The sequence below is a fragment of the Diplotaxodon limnothrissa genome, linkage group LG20 (assembly GCF_057381915.1).
Source record: "Diplotaxodon limnothrissa isolate DT_005_m linkage group LG20, D_limnothrissa_male_GT1.1, whole genome shotgun sequence".
Taxonomy (NCBI): Eukaryota; Metazoa; Chordata; class Actinopteri; order Cichliformes; family Cichlidae; genus Diplotaxodon; species Diplotaxodon limnothrissa.
In genome coordinates, this window is record NC_140615.1 from 23,685,672 (window position 1) to 23,705,702 (window position 20,031).

At 41.1% G+C, this 20,031-nt stretch overlaps 1 protein-coding gene across 1 annotated transcript in view; it reads left to right on the top strand.

Annotated features, from left to right (window-relative positions):
- anks1aa (ankyrin repeat and sterile alpha motif domain containing 1Aa) overlaps window positions 1-17,008 on the top strand; it is a 63,544-nt gene extending 46,536 nt beyond the window's left edge. The window contains exons 17-26 of the mRNA XM_085345395.1: window positions 6,940-7,038; window positions 7,514-7,660; window positions 8,303-8,410; window positions 8,661-8,831; window positions 8,914-9,051; window positions 9,144-9,215; window positions 9,307-9,393; window positions 9,915-10,052; window positions 11,954-12,136; window positions 14,367-17,008. Coding sequence (XP_085201521.1) covers window positions 6,940-7,038; window positions 7,514-7,660; window positions 8,303-8,410; window positions 8,661-8,831; window positions 8,914-9,051; window positions 9,144-9,215; window positions 9,307-9,393; window positions 9,915-10,052; window positions 11,954-12,136; window positions 14,367-14,483 — 1,260 coding nt within the window. The 3' untranslated portion in view covers window positions 14,484-17,008. The remainder of the gene's footprint in view (window positions 1-6,939; window positions 7,039-7,513; window positions 7,661-8,302; window positions 8,411-8,660; window positions 8,832-8,913; window positions 9,052-9,143; window positions 9,216-9,306; window positions 9,394-9,914; window positions 10,053-11,953; window positions 12,137-14,366) is intronic.
- Window positions 17,009-20,031: the final 3,023 nt, after the last annotated feature.

Here is a 20,031-nt window from a genome sequence, read left to right on the forward strand (position 1 = left end):
GTGAGTGCCTCACTTACTTCATTTTCATTACTGTCTTTGGTTCATATTTAATTCTCTCGCCTGTTTAGCCGTTTATTTTCAGTTTTTAAGTCTTTGAAGACTTTTTTTTACCTTTTCCCTGTACTCTAAAGTATCATATTTGCATCATAGGTATTTGCATTATTTAGTGCTTGGCTTAACTCAGTGTTTCAACTTTTCCATCTGTTCTGGTGACTCCACCTTTCAACTTAGCCGATGCAGTCTGAGCTCAGCTCCTGTCAGATAGTTTGTTTGATACTGTTACCTCTGGTTTAGTGTTGAATCAAGGCTGTCCTGGATCCTCACACTCTCAGACGGTTTGTCTCTGGCCTGGGAGGCGATTGTCGTGGCTTCTCGTTAACAGTCAGAGAGCCGGCTGCCAACAAAGCAGCTGATGCCCGACCAGAAGGGAGAAGAATCTTGATGAGTAATGGGGTGCTATTGCCAATCTGACAAGTTTATAGAGCCCAAAGTGTGCGATGCCTCTCTGAGTTGGCTCAGTTGCTTTTCTCAGTCCTGAAGTCTGATGAAGGGGCACAGCTGGCAGTCTGAACCGGTGGGAAAGTTGAGAGATAAGCATCCTATTTGTCAAGATAAGAACTCACATTTCTATCAGACTTATGAAAATCTGTTGTCCACAGTGTGTTTTATTTGTTACAGTGAAGGTTTTTATGTTTTTCAAACACTACTGTAGATTCACACATGAGTTATAAATGTACTCAAGATTCCCTCCATGTGGACTTACTACTTACCACAAAGTAAATGAAGCCAGATCCAGAGTGCTGCGTATAAACAGGAACACAGCAGCAACAACAAAACAGAACAAGTTCTCTTAGCGACTACAAAAATAATTCATAAATCACTGTGTTGGGTGCAAATTAAACTTTTCATTTCGGCTGAAAGAAAGGGTCTCGGGCACTTTTAATTTGAATTTGAATGAACTGTGCCTCAGATGAGTGCGACTATGAGAAGCTGACAAAGACTCCAAAGAATATGGTCTCTTAGACACTCAGCGTATTGTACGTAAGCATAACAGCTGTTTCCTTGTGCGAATCAGAAGATATACACCTCTGTTTGTAAGCTCCACAACACATGACAGCAGATGTAAACAGACGTACACGTTTCAACTTATAAGACCCTGAGATTATGTGATATAGCAGCAATATTAAAACCAGTACAGACATTTAAAGTTCAAAAACTACAAAACAAAACATCGATCTCTCTGAGGGAAACATTTACTACAATTTAAAAAAACAAAAAACAAAAAAAACAAACATGAAGTGATGGGACAAAAATTAATGAATATATTTCTTTCTTTTCACACTTTTTTTTTTCTTTGAGATTATCAAACCTTTTAAACAATTTTTATAAATAAACTTGAACTTTAAATTCTAAATCATTAACCTTGAGCTTTGCAAAACTGGATATAATAAAGACGATATATAGGCAACTTCATTTGGTATGCTAATGATGTATACTAATCTGGTGTTCAATCTAATTGGGTTTGTAGTAACGCGATGCATTTAGGCATGCAGACACTGTCAGGATGACCTTCTGAAGTTTGAATGGAGCGTCAGGATGGAAAAGAACAGTGATTTAAATGGCTGTTGGTGTCAGACAGCCTGGACTGAGGATTTTCCTACAAAATGATTTCTAGGGTTTTACAAAGAATGATCTGATAATGTGAAAATATCCACATCTCTGGGTGAAAATGTCTTGTTCATGCCTCGAGCTCACTGGAAGGCAACTTGGAAGTAACTCCAGTAACCACTTGTTACAACCAATGTATGCAGAAGAGCATCTCTGAACTGCAGAAGACCACACAAGGTGCCACTACTGTCAGCTAAAGACCGCAAACTGAAGCAATGATTAACACAACCTGACCAGAATTAGACAATAGAAAACTAGAAGATCACTGTCTGGTCTGACGCCAGATAAAGGTCATCACTGATTGTCAGTATCTGTATATTTATTTCTTTACCTCTGCATGTAAGGCTTGTTAATTAGACTTAAATATTATAAATATAATGTTTCTTTGGTTTATTAAGCTTCAGTTGTTTAATAAATAAAATGTGTGGTTGCTATCAAACTATATCTGTCTAATTTCAGTGCACTCTGATTCTCCCATAAACAACCTTTTACTCTACTTTACATAACCCGAGAATAGAGAATTCATCCACTTATCAGCCTCTCCGCTTGGAGAAAGCGTGATCCACACCCATGTTTAAGTACGTGTTGAAGCCTCTGAAGTTTCTCTCGGGGTTTAATCTTCCTACTGTCTTTTAGGCTTTCACACTCCTTTTTCTCAGGCTTGAGTCGTCTTTTTATTCCAAAGCGGCAAGCTGGCAACATTTCTATCTTTAAACATGGCTTACTAACCACCTGGCTTCCTAAAGTCGCTGCAGGGTTTAGAGAAAAAGCTGTTACCTCTGAACAAAACAACGTGTCCCTCCCACAGCAAATGTTGACCTTTTTTTTTTTTTTTTATGAATCACAATTTAGTCTCAATTGGAAATTAGAATTACCCTCTGAGTCACCTTTGCTTTGCTAAACTTTTATAATTGCGTTTAATCTATGCATTAGTGAATAGAGCAGAAACGAGCCATATTTCGTTCTTGGCTGAGTTGCCAGTACTGTGTACAGATATGCCTGTCAGCCAATCCACTTTTATCTTCAAGAGACGGATCACCTTCTGTGTTCGACTTTCAAAACAACAATCTAAAAACACTTCAGACTCAGAAATAGATGCAGAGTCATGATGTTACTCTTATGCATTTCCTATGAGCTGCTAAAAGACGGGCAAGATGCCAGTATTTTAATTGAAATGTTCACACTTCATCATCAAATTTTAAACAATGGTAAGAAAATGGTCCTTCTCTGAGTTAGGTTGTTAGACATACTATTTATTTTTCCAAGTATGCTTATGTAGCAGCGAGATCACTAATTAAACAGTGTTTACTCTGCCACTCGGCCAACTGTGATGTGTGTCTCCCCTGCAGGCACGCTCTAGAAGCAGATCAATAACAGCAGTGAATGTATTGTGTTCAAGCAGCGTTGCAGAGACGAGCCTTTTTCTGAAACCAATTAGATGCTTTTTATCGACTCGTGGAGCAAATGTCCCGATGAAACAAGCGCTGCGCAATCATGCTGTTCTCCACCGCTCGTTGGTGCTGACAAGTAAAGCCTGTTGAAATGAAATGTCTCTTTTTCTCTGTGTTAGACTTCTACGCTGTGACACAGTCGGCAAGTTCGTTTGTATTCAAAGCGACTGAGACTGACGGTCTTCTGGCAAGGGCGTCTGGATCTGACTTTTATGCGGTCAGCTGAGGGAGAACAAATTTACTTTGAGTTTCAAATCAGTGGAGGTGGCTGAGGATTTATAAGGAGAAAGACTTTTTTGTTTGTTTGGTTTTTTTTGTTTTTTGTTTTTTTTTTTGTTTTTTAGAAAGAGTTGGTCAGATCTAAAAGTTGCACCAAGGTTAGGCAAACCTTTTCTACTTCTGAGCTGCATTCATGTAATCTAAATTCATGATGTTTTCGTGACCCCCAACCCCCCTTTTTCTGCCTTTTAATAAATGCAAAGGGCTCATGCTGCAGCGAGGGACCAAACCCTGCGGAAAAATCCAGTAATGGCTTCCTGCATCCGAAGCTAAAGGACTGGGAATGGATTGATTGATTTCTTTTTTTTTTTTTGGGCTTAGATTTGTTTGTTAATTTGAAAGAAACATTTTTTTTTAATGTTCTGTCATCGTTTCATTTGCACTTTTCTTTTGAGGTCTGAGTGGTCTCATGGCAGCCAGTTTAGGAGGACAAACTGAGTCTTAGTGCTGTTAGGTAGCTGTCCTTTAGAGGGTCAGAATGAGTGATCCGTGCCCCTGAGCACCCAGCCTGAATTCAGAGTGCTTTTAAACCAGGGAGGCCACTGTGGCTGTTCTCTGGATAGGCCGAGGAGGAACAGAGCAGCATTTTAATGAGAGGACGGAGTAAAGCAGAGCTGGACAAGCTGCACAGGCACAAAACAGGCCCAGCTTACACTGCTGTAAATGTATTCTGTTTGCCAATGTTGTGCTGATATTAGCGTTCTCTCTACTAATGTACTCCTTGAAACCTGCCAACCCTGTGGAAGCACATTAGCCAGAAATTTCCCCACAGAGTTGTCACCACCACATCATGCTGTTTGTGTTTTCAGACTCTTTGAATGAGGATAAATGGCTTATCCAGATATAGCAGAGGTGAATGTAACACTTTACATGAAAGGAAATGAGAATTTTTATTAAACCAGGTGTGAACAAACATTCTTCACCTAACAGGTGTTCAGTTCACTCCAGTTTGGTTTGGTTTAGTGAGGTGTGTCCAGAAGCAAAATGTTGATTAGTGTTCAAAGTTATTTGCTTTATCAGTCAGGTTGTCATTCAACCATCAAGCCATTAATCATGGGACTGAACTGGGAGTCATTTATTTATGTCTAAGCTTACCCAGGTTAACTTCAACATGAAATCAAATTATCCAAGGACAAAAAAGATTGAAAGAAATGAACAAAAGAGCCCTGTGTCAGCCTGGCGACTTGTCCAGGGTGTACCCAGGGTCTCGCCGTATGATGGCTGGGATGGACTCCAGCACCCACACAATGCTGATGTTTCCTTGGCTTGCCTCAGTGATAGATGTCATAAAACAAATATTAAAGTCTGTAAAGCCCAATAAACGGGATGATTTCGAAGTGATGAGATAACATTTCTGCACATCTGCCAGAATTGGCAGAAGACACATGAGAAAATCAGAGTGGTAGGAAAATGAATAAATCAGGAAATGGGCAAAGAGTGTAAACCCAGTCTGTTACAGCTGTATTCCCCCGCATAGAGACATTTATCAGTTAATCTCCAGTGGGACAGTAATGCAATGATCCATGCGCTTTGAAGCATTATCATCCATTCAGCCCCACAAACCATATCAGTCCTCAGCTAGAGAGGCAGCAATCAGCATGTTGTTGCTCAGAGATAATGGGCTTTCAGTTGTCAGTTTCGTGTGAGGCAGTGTGAAGGCAAAAGAGATGATACATAATGTCCTGTGCTCAGTGTGGGCTGAAGCCAAGATCATAGTGAGTTCTGATCAATAAACTCACTCGGAGCATTCAGGTACTCATATTTCTGCTTTCCGTCTTCCTTCTCCGGATTTCCATCGACAGGCTGGATCGCAGCCTATTAGAAATTTCAGCATGAACAGGATGGCAGTGTAAAAGTTTATGTCAGTGTCTTAGCTGAATTGTGATTAGCATTGTGATTCCACAGGCAGCATTACAAAGATTGCTCTGCAGCATTTACTCTAACAGACGCACTCCTCCCCGCTCATCATGCTCTCCGCCCCTTGTTTGCATCAACGGCATCTGCATGAAAAACAGGCTGTCAAGTTTGACCTACAGACAGCATCTCTGCTATGCCATTAGTGGTGTGTGTATGTGTGCGTGTGCACAGCGGTGAGCACCACAGGATTAACTTTAGGTTCATATTGAAGAGTCAGCCCTGAGGCGACGCCTTCTCTGGACCGTAGTGATACTGGCAGATGAGAGTTGGCTGCTGACTCCCCTGCAGAAGCACTACAGCTAGCATTCATGGTTTATATCCAACAGGCAGGACTTGTGACCCTTACCCACTTCTTATTGGTCAATCTGAGCATGGTTAAAAGTCAGTTTAATTCAGTTTAACAGACGGCAATTCCTTCAACCTCTGCTAACTGGCTAGTCCCAGCCCTTGCCATCCTGTGGTTTTGACTACCAGTTCAATTGCTGGGTGGTTGTTGTTTTGGTCCTATCAGTTATTCAGCTGCTTCTTGGAGATATTCACGTTCTATTCCACCCTCCTGCAGTTGAAGACAGTAGTCTTTCTTCTCCTCTGCAAATGCTGAGACCTGAAAAGACTACTGTAACCAGGGTCCTAACAGTGGGTAGGGAAATTGTTAATAAACAAGACTCACAATCAGCTGTAATCTTGGAGTTCTTTCATTCACCTCAGAGGCAGCTGATTATGTTGCTCAGTAAAGCTGCAACATTAAGTGTGAAAACCCCAGAAGCTTTATTATGAATCTGTTATCGTTTTAATCTAAATCTGTGGGAAACACTGTTTACTGTCTTGTGACTGTCTTATTTGGTCTGTTGTACCATAAAATTGTTTAATATGGAACTAAAATAAATGAATAAATGATGTTCGGTGTTCATATAAAGGCTTTCCTTTTACGTGTCAAGGTGTTTTGATTTCCCCTGCGGCTGTCGTCAGCTATCGATGCGCCTCCATCTCATAACGCTGCCCACTCTGCAACTCAGACATTGATTCATCCCTCCCTTCTCCATTATCTGTTTGTTGCCACTCAGTCTCCAAAGGTGATATCGTGTGTAACCAAAGACTGGTTTGAACATCAATCACCACATTCCTGTCAGTACCACCCCCCCCCCCCCCCCCCCACACACACACACACACACACACACACACACACACACACACACACACACACACACACACACACTTAAGTCTCATTTAAGGGGTTATCGATGTGGCTCCTCTGGTGATAGTCACTAAGTTGAGTTCTAGGGAGGCTCTCAGTCAGGAGTAATTCACCTTTTTATGCAATGGTAGCATATTTGTGATCAATTCTCACGTTGCACTGAAGGCTTTTAGCTTGGAGGGTTCGTCTTAGATAGATATCTATCTATCTATCTATCTTTATCTTACATCAAAGCAGTCTGTGTTTTGGGATTTTCATAGATGACTTGAATAAACTACGTAAAATAACAAAAACTGTCTTTTACTAAATGGTAACTTAAATTACTTTATTCTGACACAGTTTAATGTACCTTGCTTTCTAATGACTTTCATGGGTCTTAGACTAGAAATGCCAGTAACAAAAATGCTTGTTTTGTATGTTGCTTTAAAGGGGAGCAATGTAATGGAGGACCAGGACTTGAGAGAGATTGGAATCGCAGATCCGAGCCACAGAAAGAAGATCCTGCACGCAGCACGTTCCTTTCCAAAGGTGATAAATCATTGATTCCTACTTTAGTACTTCTCAGACCCAATTCAGTGTTTTGCATTTGCTTTAATGTTAGATGATTAAGTAATATTCTCACCTTAGACCCAAGTATCTATTGCATTTATGAAAATTAACAAGTTAATTTGTGGGTTAGGCATACGGCTGAGCAGGAGCAATAGTGCTTAATAATGAAGTCGAATGCGGTTTGGCGGTGGGCTTGCTTTATCTTATTGTATTGGGAGCTTTACTTTTGTTATAAAAATAAAATTAAACAAAAACACCTCTGCAGTATTCTCACTTTAATTTGTATTGCTTTAGCTCATTCTGCTTGTATACAAATATACATCTGTGGGGGTTATTGAAACCAGAACCCTTCAATTTCCTGCCAAGGAAAATTGGCTAAATTTGCAGCATATTGGTTCAGCCAACGCCCTGAATTCCTCAAAGTGTCTGTGAATGATTACGTTTTCTGCTGCAGGTGAAAGCGCTCGGCTGTGACGGCAGCAACTCCCTGTCCTCCTGGCTGGAGAATCTGGGCCTGCATGAGTACTTGCAAAACTTCCTGTCCAGCGGCTACCGCACTCTGGACTGCGTCAGAAACCTGTGGGAGCTGGAGATTGTCAATGTGAGTCACAGTGATGTACAAGGACAGTGGGGAGTATCAGAGGGTGAAATTAGTCTTCAGGTGTCTTGGGGAAAAAAAAAAAATCAGGATAGGGTAAACGAGTTTGACGGTTTACTTCAGGTTCCCCCCCCCAAACTGAAGCAGGAGGCTAAAACTGAAGGTGAATGTGTATTTGTGTTGAATATTGGGAAATGGATTCTAAAGTCTCACTCAAAAAAAATTAATTGAGATTTTCACGTTTGAAAACAAGAACTGAAATTACTTGGTTAGAAGATGGCACGTCAGACTTCACTGGTCTGTGAGGAAATGTGCTGACTTTTGCTACTACTGGGAAGGGTCTCTGAAAGAAACATGTTTTCTTGTTCACTCCAAGATCAGTGCTGCATTCCTCCATTTCTGTGTGCAATACCATCACCTGTAGATCAGTGAAGTAATGTCAGACACTGTATCGCTGCATGAACGTGTGAACTTGTGCAATCCCGTATGTAGATTAACAGAAGAGAAGAGACTCGGAGGGGAAACAGCTTCACATGGAGAACTATTAAGGGAACCTCACAAATGAAATAGTGCCTGATGTGTTGTTTTCTGGCATTTCCTTTTGTGCTGCTCAGTATGATCACTTCATAATTTTCTTTTTTACAGGTGCTAAAAATTTGCCTACTTGGTCACAGGAAACGCATCATCGCTTCCTTAGCGGAGAGGCCTTATGAAGAGCCTCCTGTCAAACCTCCTCGTTTGTCTCAGATCAGGGTGAGGACCTACAAACTACTTTCCTGTCTAAAAGTGCTTCACAAAATGTTTCTTGTTTACTCTTCACTCACTTCGGAACCAGATCTGATGTTTGAATACTGTCCGACAAAATTAGGCTTACGTTTCAAATTCTTTATTTTTAGCCTGTAAATGTTGCAAAGTATATTGACAAAGATGAATGCCTGATGGCTAATGATAGAGAGTGCATCTGACATGAGATACCCAACTGTGTCATATTACATCTCTGCAGTGCCAAGACCTGCCTGGATCCCAGACTTCATCTCCCATGAGTCAGATGGAGCCCTACACAGGACGCTCAATGGACCCTCTGCTGCCTGCAGGCGAGCCAGGGAGGAAAAAAGCACAAGAAAACGACTATGACGTTACCCAAAGATATCGCAGCGAACGACACAGGCCTCCTGTATGTGGTATATCTACGAGTGTGTTAATGGTTATTGAGGGCCTCTGCCAGGCTTCTTTGATAGTTATGGTTATTTTTATAGGAGCGACATGAAGACTGGCAACGAGAGCCCCGCCTGACCTTGCGGCCACCTAGTCTAGCAGCACCGTACGCCCCGGTTCAGAACTGGCATCACCAACCAGAGAAACTCATCTTTGAATCCTGCGCTTATGAAGCTAGTGTACGTCTGCACCATTCTCCTTCCTACATGATTCCGCTTCGTTGATTAAACACATCAGCAGTAATGTCTTTTTCCCCTCCATTTCATTACAGTATCTTGGTTCCATGCTTATTAAGGAACTAAGGGGCACTGAGTCCACGCAGGATGCTTGTGCCAAAATGCGGGTATGACAAGTTTCTCCAATCCCTGAGGATAAACTCATAGATATTGTTTGTGTGAGTGGCAATTGACCTGTCCTTTTAATCTTCCCTCCAGAGGTCAACAGAGCAAATGAGAAAAGTCCCGACTATCGTCCTCTCAATCACATACAAGGGTGTGAAGTTTATCGACGCAGCCAACAAGGTTAGCGACTACACACATGCACACACACACACACGTGCATACACATTTTCTCTTTGCGTCTTCTTAACCAGACGTGTTCTTTGAGGCGTGTGATACATCAAATTGAGGCCGGGGCAAATGACAGCATGTTTCCTTTTTTAATGTGTGCATGAAAGTGACGCAGTCAGACATCAAGCTTCCTCTCTTTCTGTGATTGTAAATATCATGCTTGCAAGTTTGTGTCAGATTAGTTTGTGCTTATATTTCCTTATAGGAAGCAAATCTGATTGACATTTAGTTGACATTAATAAAAAAAGGCTTTGAAATGTTGAAGCTCAACATGGTCTTGTTGTAGTTGCACTTGTGATGGCTGGCAGTCAGTGTCTCTCCTTTAACCGTTTAGTTTTTTTTTATTTTGTAACATTTTCTAACAGCATTATTGTCTCAATGTTGATGGAATGAAATAAAAATTTTAAAAAATGAAAGAATGCACTGTGTACTCTCGTTACTAAACCTCACTCATGTTGCCCTTCTCGGTCCAGAACATCATTGCAGAGCACGAGATCCGTAACATTTCTTGTGCAGCCCAGGACCCAGAGGACTTGTGCACATTTGCCTACATCACTAAGGACCTGCAGACCAGCCACCATTACTGCCATGTCTTCAGCACAGTAGATGTGGTAAGGACACTTGTACTGGGCTCTATTGTGCTATAGATGGTAAAAAAGATGATTGTGTGATTGTGCTGTCACCCATCGCTCTTGAAGCTTTTATATGCTGGCGTTTTAGAGCCAGACGTCATCTTACAAAGATGGGAGGGTGGAGGGTTTACTTAGCAGCTAGCGCTTAGCAAGTTTCATTCATAAACAGCAGCTCATGGCATGCAAGCAGGCATGCAATATAGAGACACACATACAGGCTAATTAATGTAAGAAACAGATGGACATTAGAGCACAAACTTCTTGGATGGTCAGCACCACACAGAAATGAACAGTATTAGTCATGTAATCAATTAGAAATGTTCTAAAAGTCACCAGTAGTAGTAAGCACACGGTGAAGAGCTCCAGTTTAGTACTTCAGAATGAGTCCTCAGTTATTATGTTGTTATTAAATTGTTATGAAGGGGGAAACAATCCACAGAAGCCAAAATATTTTTTGTACCATACTGTAAAATGTGACATTTTAACATGGAAGTCTGTCATTTTTGGAGCCAGCTTCAAGCTTTGCACAGAGGAACTGCAGTTTTTGTACTTCTGGAGTTTCTCCCCCGTGTTCAAAACAAAGTACAGATTTATCTTCTAGTTATGTCAGCTTGCAGTTTGTCTGCTTATTCAGGGAACCAGTGGGCCTTGAACAGTAGTAGTAGCTCAGTGTGTATTTTACGTGTAGTTGTTTTTTTTTTCCCTGTGTAATAATATTCAACATTGCTATCAATACATTTTTCAAAAAATGCCTCTCTGTGCAAAATGGGTTCAAAAACATAAACAACTGTGGGATCCTGTTTGTCTGTGTCTGATATTATTTGTATCCCACTGTAACTTTACTGTATAAAGAGCTAACATCTCCAAAATGTCAGGAGTAGTTAGTCATTACAAGAAGTGTTTGTGAGCTAAAAATCAAGAATGTGGGATACTGTGTCTGTGATTTGGAGAGCCCAGCGCTGCTCCCGACGCAGGAAAAACCAATTCTGCAGTGGAGACCTACCTGGCACTTGTGCAGGTGAAGCCAAAGGGAAGATATGCTTCATCATATTTTCTAGTCTTTGACTTGGAAGGATGTTGGTTTGAAAACCTATTTGGCGATGCTTCATCTCCTGCTTTGCGTTTGTGTGGCAGCCCCGTCAGAAACCTGTCCGTTATGCTAGTAGTAGCTTGACAAGGGTTTTCAGCTGCAGACAGTAATGCTTTTGTATTTGATTGCGGGCTGTTGGTAGTCATTAAACACTGAAACGCTATGAGTCAAATAGTTACCACAGCTTTGCCGTGTCCCTTCTGCTACCGAAAGTGTCCATATGAATCTCCTTTATTTGGTTATTTTAAACTTCACTAACTATATGGCTGCTTTCAGGGTCCGCCTGGCACAATCGTCACTACACAAGAGATGTTTCTGCGTATTGGTGTACATGGAGTGCTTTATCTCAGGGCAGGTTACTACATCAAAGGATATAAAGAGGATTTCACAGCTCTGTGTTGTGTCTCTTCAAATGATGATTGTTGTTCCCACCATAGGATTACTTTTTCAGACTCCCAAGGCATAACGTATAAAGCATGAATCATCTGTCTTTAGTCTGCAGAGCTTGTTCGTACCTGGGAGCTGTCAGGGTAAAACAGAATAATCCAGCAGCTTTATTACTGAGCTACAGAGGATGGATCTAGTTTAGGAACAGGGGGTTGCTGCACAATACTCCTGAGATTACTGCCACTTCTTCAGGTTATGCAATTTTGTTTTGAAGAAGTTTTGGAGGAAAAAATCTTTCTTCTGTTACGTTTTGCTGTCTCGCTGCACACTGTGATGGTGGTGGTCCTTTGGCTAAAGGCTTGTAATGACTCCGTGATCCTCCTCTTTCTCCCTTTCTGTATAGAACCTGACCTATGAGATTATACTGACACTGGGCCAGGCGTTTGAGGTAGCATATCAGCTGGCTCTGCAGGCCCAGAGGACCAAACCGCACCAGAGCGTCCCAGCTGGATCTGGATCAGAGGTCATTGAGACCAAGTCCAGCAAACCTGTGCCCAAACCACGAGGCAGCATACGCAAAACAGCGGTGAGTTGGTTGTTAAAAAGTATTGTAGTAAAAACACCAAATAAAGCTGAAATATTGTTCAACGTGTTCTCGAGCAAATTTGGAATTTTAAATCCTTTTACTTCTCTGTGCCAGAAAAAAATCTTTTTGTGTTTTGTGATTACATTTGCAGCACACGCCTAATTTTTTTGGAAGCAAAAACGATGTTAGATTGCTTGCGTCAGTCTACACCTCTCGACATCACTGTGGTTATGCTATGCTGATGTCCATCTGGGCATTAGCATTAAACCATTAAGAGGGAAGCTTGTGCTGAATATAAATGAGCCAAGTCCACCTCAGGGACAAGTCACGCATTTCTAGCTGCAGCTTAATGATCACAATGATTTAACAATGTAATTCTGTTCAGTGTTTTCATCTGTGTGGCTTTTTTTTTTCACATGTACATTTTTAAATGTGTTTAATCAGCACCTGAGCACACATGCACTTCATACTCAGTTACACACATCCACACCGATAAGCACACATAAGCTTCAAAATGCACCTGCAGTGTCTTCTGTGTTGTGTGCGACCTGTCAGACTCCTCATGTGTCATGCCTGTTAAAATCTGTGTCCCTTTTCCTGCCCTTTAAGTTCTTTGACTCTGTCGCTGCTTCGTCCTGGTTCTTTGTGCGCTTTCCCTTTTCTCTTCTAATCTTCGTCTCCGTCTGGCTCGCTTCTCTTCCTCCTGGTGGTGTTTATTCCTCCCAGGACTCTCCTCTTCCTCTCGACAGTCGTTACTGTTACTGTTCCACCTGCACCAACCACCGTCCCTCCTTCCTACCGCTGCACTCTGCCAGCCATGCTGCTCAGGTGCTGCCTCCTATCCCATCCCCATCCCTTCTCACCCACTCGTTGTTGTTATTTTTATTTCACTATCTTTTCTCTGCTATATGTTGAAAACTACAAATCATGATGTATACTGTTAACTCCAACGCCCTCTAGTGACACGCTTGTAGTAAGACAGACAAAGTTTATATACTGTACACAGAATTCTTTTTGGGTGTTTTTACTTAAACTTTATGATATACATAGAGAAAATGTTGTTATTATATTTTATCAATAAAAAGCCAGCAAAATTGTCTGCTTACTAATTGCTCCCAAAAGTGCTCAGCAAAATGAGAACCAGGAAAAGTTAAAATTGCAAAAATTGCAAATCTCATAGACCCATATTTTTATTGACATCTGAACACGCAAAACATTTTAACTGTTTACACTGAGAAAAACATAAGATCGATTTCTGGGAGATGAGGAAACCAGTTGCCGGACTTTCAGCAGAGAAATGTGTCCCATTCTTGTTTATTGTATTGTTTTTAGCTGCTCAGTAGTTCTCTGTCTTCTTTGTTGTATTTCATGGTGTGTCAACTGTTTTTAATTGTGAAAGGTCTGAACTGCAGTTCAGCACCGAAGCTATGCGGCTGTAACAGATGAAGTATGTGGTTTAGTTTAGTTTAGTCGAACTATGCAAGGCCTTCCCTGAAAAAGACGTCATCTGGATGGAAGCACGTGTTGCTCTAAAACCTGTAGATACCTTTCGGCAATAATGTTTTGCCATGTGTGCAAGCTGCCTATTTCATGGGAACGATCCACCCACATACCATGAGAGATGCAGGCTTTTAAACTGAGCACTGACGGTCCCTCTCCTCCAGAGGACTTTTCATCTGTGTTTTCTAAAAAGAATTTTAAATTTGGATTTGTCTGACCACATGACAGTTTTCCAAGTTACCTCAGAGCTTTGGCTCAGAGAAGATGGCAGTGCATCGCATAGTACTTCTGATCTTTTGAGCCCCAACTATTCTGAGAAATGTTGCTGCCATCAAATTCAAAATGACTTAATGTTTTTCATGAAATAGTGAAAAGTTAAAAACCTTTTTGTCTAATATAATAAATAAAATATGGGTTTATGAGATCTGCAAATCATTGCATCCTGTTTTCTTTACATTTTACGCAGCATTCCAACTTTTTTTGGGATCGGGGTTGTAATTTTATGATAATTGATGGATAGGTGTGATGCTGCATCGTTTATGGAATCTGTTTAAACACAAACATCAACACTTTCATGGGTAAATGTGGTTAAATTTCACCACAAACAATTACAGTTTGTTGGCACAATAATACTTCATTGCTGCATTTTGAATCTAAGCATTACAAAAAGTGTAATCCGCCTCGTATGTGAAGATTCAGATATTTCATTGCTGTCTGTTTGTACTCACAGGGGGACATCGTGGACCAGGAAGGCGATTCTCAGTCCCAGGGTAGTGCCACGTGGCTCATGGACCCCAAGGAATCCAAGCGCACTATCAGCACTAAGTACGAGACCACCATTTTCTGAGTGGACCTCTCTTCCTCCTGGGCTCAGCCTCACCCTCCTTCCTTCCCCTCCTTCTGTGTGCCTTTCACTGTGACGCTGCCTCTTTCTCCGCGCTGGACCTCTGCTCCTCCCCACCGCCATCACTTGTTTCCTCCTCCGACAACACCACAGTCTGTGGCAACTGACCAGCTGTTGCCCCTTCTTATGTTTAACTCCCAGCACCTTTACACTTTTTCTCAATTATTAATGCAACCCCTCCACCTCGCCCACCGTCTTCTAGCTGTCTAGTTGGTATCTCTTCTACTGTGAGCCTGCCACTCACTTTCCCTTTTAGTCCTCCTTTCTGTTTACTTTATATGCTTCCTCCAACAATGCTTCCCCCTTTTTCTTTTTTTTTTTTTCTTTTTTTTTTTTTTCTTCCCAACTGTCAACATCCCACTCTTTACTCTTGGTGATAAGCTCTCTCTTTTCTTAATGCTTTTCTTGCTCTGTTAGGAGACGGCCGCTCTGAGGCTTTTCACTCTGACGTTCCAACTCCTGACTTCACCGAGTGCTGAGAAAACTGATTTTTACCACAGCCAAGAGTGACCCACTGCACACATCCTGTACCTGGATGGACACGTTTCCTGAGGAAACTGTGAAACTGATCCTGTAATTCTATGCATCAGTCGGACTGTAGCATGTTTATGTTCGCAGGGATGCAGGTGTTATTGAGGTTAAATAAGATCAATTAAGGGCAAGGCTTTTTTTCTTCTTCTTCTTCTTCTTACGGTCAGCTGCCTGCTTAAAGCCAAAAGAGGCCAAGATCCTAGCACTGTGATATGATCCTTTTGATGCTAATGAAGTAAGCATTTTGGGGTGGGGTTTCTAGAGAGCATCAGAGGGACAGAATAGGGCACAGAGGCAGACATGGATCTGCATGTTAGTGGTCCTTGCTCCAAAAAAACAGCTCAAAATAATTCAAAACTGGCATGCCGTCAACTATCAGTCAGGATTTAAACTCAATGCTTCGTCTAGAGTGAACTAACTACACCTAAGCACTTACATAAAATCCTCAAGTTTGAAAGAATAAGTGCATTTTCCTCTTTTTTTTTTTCCTTTCACAACAAATGCCTTCAGTGTTCATCCTGTCAGCATTGCCTTTCCCCCCCAGTCATACCAGGTTAATGTTTCACAGATGCTTGGTGAAAAGAGTAAATCATTACGAAGGACTTAATCCATCACTATAGTGCTGTTTGTGTCCATCGGTTTTACTTTATTTTAACTCCACTGCTTTGTGTGCGTGTGTCTGTGTCCCTTCCCTGTAGCTGACACTGTGGCCAATCCCAGACAGTGAGAAAAGGACAGGAATGAGCCCTGTTGAGTGGTGGATAGGATGTTTTGCTGGATCATTGCCCCACTTCTCACCGAGCAGATCACATCAGCAGTCGGATTGTGCCCACAGTTACACACAGGCCTGGAGAATAAGACGGATGTAAACCTTTCGCCAACGCAACACGCTCCCCCGGTTCATCAGACTTCTCCAACTTCATCACCCTGCACGCACGCACGCACGCACCCGCCTCCATTTAACTTCTCGATGCTTAGAAAAGTGATGGTTGTTCCGTGCGACATTAGAGACGGATGTGTTTGTTGTGTTGCGTGCATTTCCTCCGAAATGAACCATCACGTCCCTCACTGAGAGTTGGTGTTTATCGTTTCAGGAAATGTACCTGCCGTTTTCAAAGCAGAACTTGTAGTTAAAGGGGAAGTTGCTGCAGAGATGAGGAACATTCACTTTTTATTATGAAACAAACTGTCAGACGAGAGACCTCACACTGTAGGTACACACTTCTTCCTGGGTTGTTTGTCCTGTATCCAAACATTTTAGCTGCTTTCATCACCGTCAGCTTACATACATGTGTAACTGTGATAAAACAATGTAATCTTGCATGGGAGGAGCTCTCTTACCAAACTCAAGGGGCAAAGAAACTGACACTAAAAGACTGTTTTATATTGAAATAACGGGGGATGGCGTTTATTTTACTTTTTGCGTGTGTGTGCGTGTGTGTGTGTGTGTGTGTGTGTGTGTGTGGGCGTTTACTTTTTTTATAGGACTATGATTTGTCCTAATGCTGGAACTGGATCAGGTGTGGTTCTTTCTCTCCTTCCCTGCCCCTTTGTTCAGTTAATCTCGACAAGATTATTCACCAAACCTGCCATGCAGGCTGGTACGACTCTAGATTTATAGCTGCAGACAAGAACAATAGGGCACGGCATGTTTCTCTAGCTAACTCCTAATATGTTGACTGTTAATGGTACTGTTTGGTCCACCAATCTGTATATGGGTGCATAGTCGGCTCATTTTGATTTAACTCTTGTATATGTGGTACATTTTTATCCGGCCAGTACGATAACTCTATGGTACACTGTCTTCAGCGCGCTGGTGTCAGCACCTTTAGCCATCAGCCTGGTCCTGCTCTGCTTTTGCACATTGCTGAGGATCAGGAAAGATATTTTGGGACTAATCTGATGACAACAATGATGAGAATGATATTGTACATGAATCTAGCGGTCTGTATTTTGATACTTGAATGATTTTTGTTTTTATAGATATCTATATATATATATGTATGTATATGTATGTATGTACGTATGTAATTTTTGACACTTGTCAAAAAAGAGAAAAGGACTATGTCTTATAAAGTTAAACATATCGTGAATAAATACCCTGTGATTTAAAAAAAAAAAAAAAAAACATTAAAAAAAAGAAGGCTGAGAACATGACTCAGAAGAGGGACCTCACTTCAGAGAAAAAGATTGTAAATAATCTTGGGCTTCCAGTCTTTTTTATGATTATTTTTCATAATTGTACAACTAATAAATGGTACAGTTAGAATCGTTGTCTCTGGATGTTTATTAGGACATTCTTTGTTCTTGTTTTAACGGCTCTTCCTCCAAATTTGGGTAAATTTCTGATGGATTTACAGTTCTGTTGCAGTCTTTAAGGGTAAGTGATGCATGAGTGTCGATGCATTCAGAGTATCTCGATTTGGCTCAGGGCAGCTGAGGTTAGTGGACGTCTTCCAATGAAATGTTTGCCCTCCACCCCATCTCCACATCATAAACTTCTCTGCAACAGCTCAGTGGATTTACAAAGGAAATCTGTATTACAGCTGCTTCTTCTGTCAGTCTATTAAAAAAAAAAAAAAGTTCATTAAATCAGAACAAAGAGAAACTTTTTATTTGAACTGAAGTTCACTTTTCAGCACAGGATTATAAACACAACAGTTTTGCTTTTCTTTGCCCCTTTGACCTCGGTCCCTTCAGTTTTATTACTGCTGTCACCTTTTAAACCTTACATGACCCATATTGTGCTTTTGACTTTGTGTTCATGTTTAGCTTTATCTGCTCAAGTTAATTTAAATATTGCAAAGGTTTGAAATTGCCCCAACTTCTGGTTGTGCTTTGACAATTATTTTTTATCTTTGTTATGAGGGAAATGAGTCAGAAGAAAATTGCTGCAGCTATAATTCGAATGCCAGCTGCGGTGAAATGTCAACAACAAGACGTTGATGTGTTTACTCAAAATAATTATTACATTTGTGAGTATAAAATGAAATAGACTTTTAATGTTGACTGAATAGAAGTTCTAATGTTGGTTTTGGGGGAGAAAAGGCAAATCTCACTCAGTTTATTTAACAAAATATTTAAGCAAGTGATTGAAATACCTGATGTTTTCCGTGTATTACAAAGTATTTCCAATTAAACTTAAGTTGTTCATTGTTTTTAGCTGCAAATTCAACTGGCAAGAGTGAATTCAGTTTGTTCTGTAATCTAAGTAATGAGTACGTCTTTAAAAAATGTCAAACTATGGCTGCATCTTTGATGTGACTGCTTGCATGGAAAAAAAAAAAAAAAAAGTACTAGCAGCGGCCCAATGACAGATGAGATGATGGAGATGTTTACACATCTGTCACAGACATGCTGCTGTTCCTGGAAAACAGATGCTGACTGTGAGATCTGATCCACAGATGTTCTGCTTTGCTCACAGAAATCACACAGACTGTGTGTGGTATCTGGCCTGTAAAAATGGAAAATATTATTACTGAAATAAATGTTTGGTGGTAGTAATTTTACAATCAGATGCTGAGAATCTAGGTTACCTTGTATTCTCACAGAAGTTGTGTTGTAGTCATGTTGGTCAGGCAAGCTGAAATAGCTCCACATCTACTGGATGGGTTTCCCTTGCATTTCCCACAGATACAAATGTCCTAAAGCAACAGTCTTTAATGGCTCTGATTAACCGCTTAATTTTCTGAGGTTGACACACTCATGTTTTAGTATTAATTGCAGTGAAAATTGATGCAGATGTTCCTGTTCCCCTCAAGATAGTTCAATTTTGATTTGGCAACAGATCAAACTTTCTTTTTGTGCTGTAATTTCCTGCTTCTTCTGCTACTCAGTGATAAAAATCTTAGAAACGTGGTGTCAAGCCAGATACTTACTCTGGATGGCATTACATTGGCTTCCAGTAACACTGAGAGGAACCTTGGAGTCATTTCTGACCAGGATAGATCTTTCAGTGTTCATATTACACAAATATCTAGGACAGCATTGTTGCAATTGTGCAATATCTCAAAATTAGAAACGTGCCGTCTCAGAGTGTTGCTGAAAAATTAGTTCATATGTTATTACTTGTAGACGGCAATATTACAATTCATTATTTTCAAAACTCCCTGAAAAGCCTTCAGTTGAGCCGAAATGCTCCAGCAAGATAACTAACGGAGCACATTTCTCCCATACTGGCTTCTCTTCATTGGCTGCCTGTTAAATCCAGATATCCTGCTCCTCGCATACAAGGTTTTGAATAATGAGGCTCCATCTTATCTTAAACACCTCATAGAACTGTACCACCCCAACAGAGCACTTCGCTCTCAGACTCGCGGTTCCTAGAGTATTTAAAAGTAGAATGAGGGGCAGAATGTTCAGCTTTCAGGCCTCTTGTCTGTGAAAGCAGCTCCCAGTTTGGATTCGGGAGACAAACACCCTTTCAAATTTAAAGATAAATCTCTATTTGATGAAGCTTATAGTTAGGGCTGGATCAGGTGAGCCCAAATCCTCCCTTAGTTATGCTTCAATAGGCCAAATCTTCCAGGGGCTTCCCACGATTCAATTCAATTTTATTTATACAGCGACAAATCACAACAACAGTCGCCTCAAGGTGCTTTATATTGTAAGGTAGACCCTACAATAATACATTGTGAGAAAAACCCAACACTCATAAGACCCCCCTATGAGCAAGCACTTTGGTGACAGTGGGAAGGAAAAACACTCTTTTAACAGGACGAAACCTCCAGCAGAACCAGACTCAGGGTGGGGCAGCCATCGGCCATGACCGGTTGGGGAGAGAGAAGGAAGACAGGATAAAGACATGCTGTGGAAGAGAGCCAGAGATGAATAACAAGTATGATTCAGTGCAGAGAGGTCTATTAACACATAATGAGTGAGAAAGGTGGCTGAAGAAGAAACACTCAATGCATCATGGGAAACCCCCAGCAGCCTACACCTATTGCAGCATAACTGATCC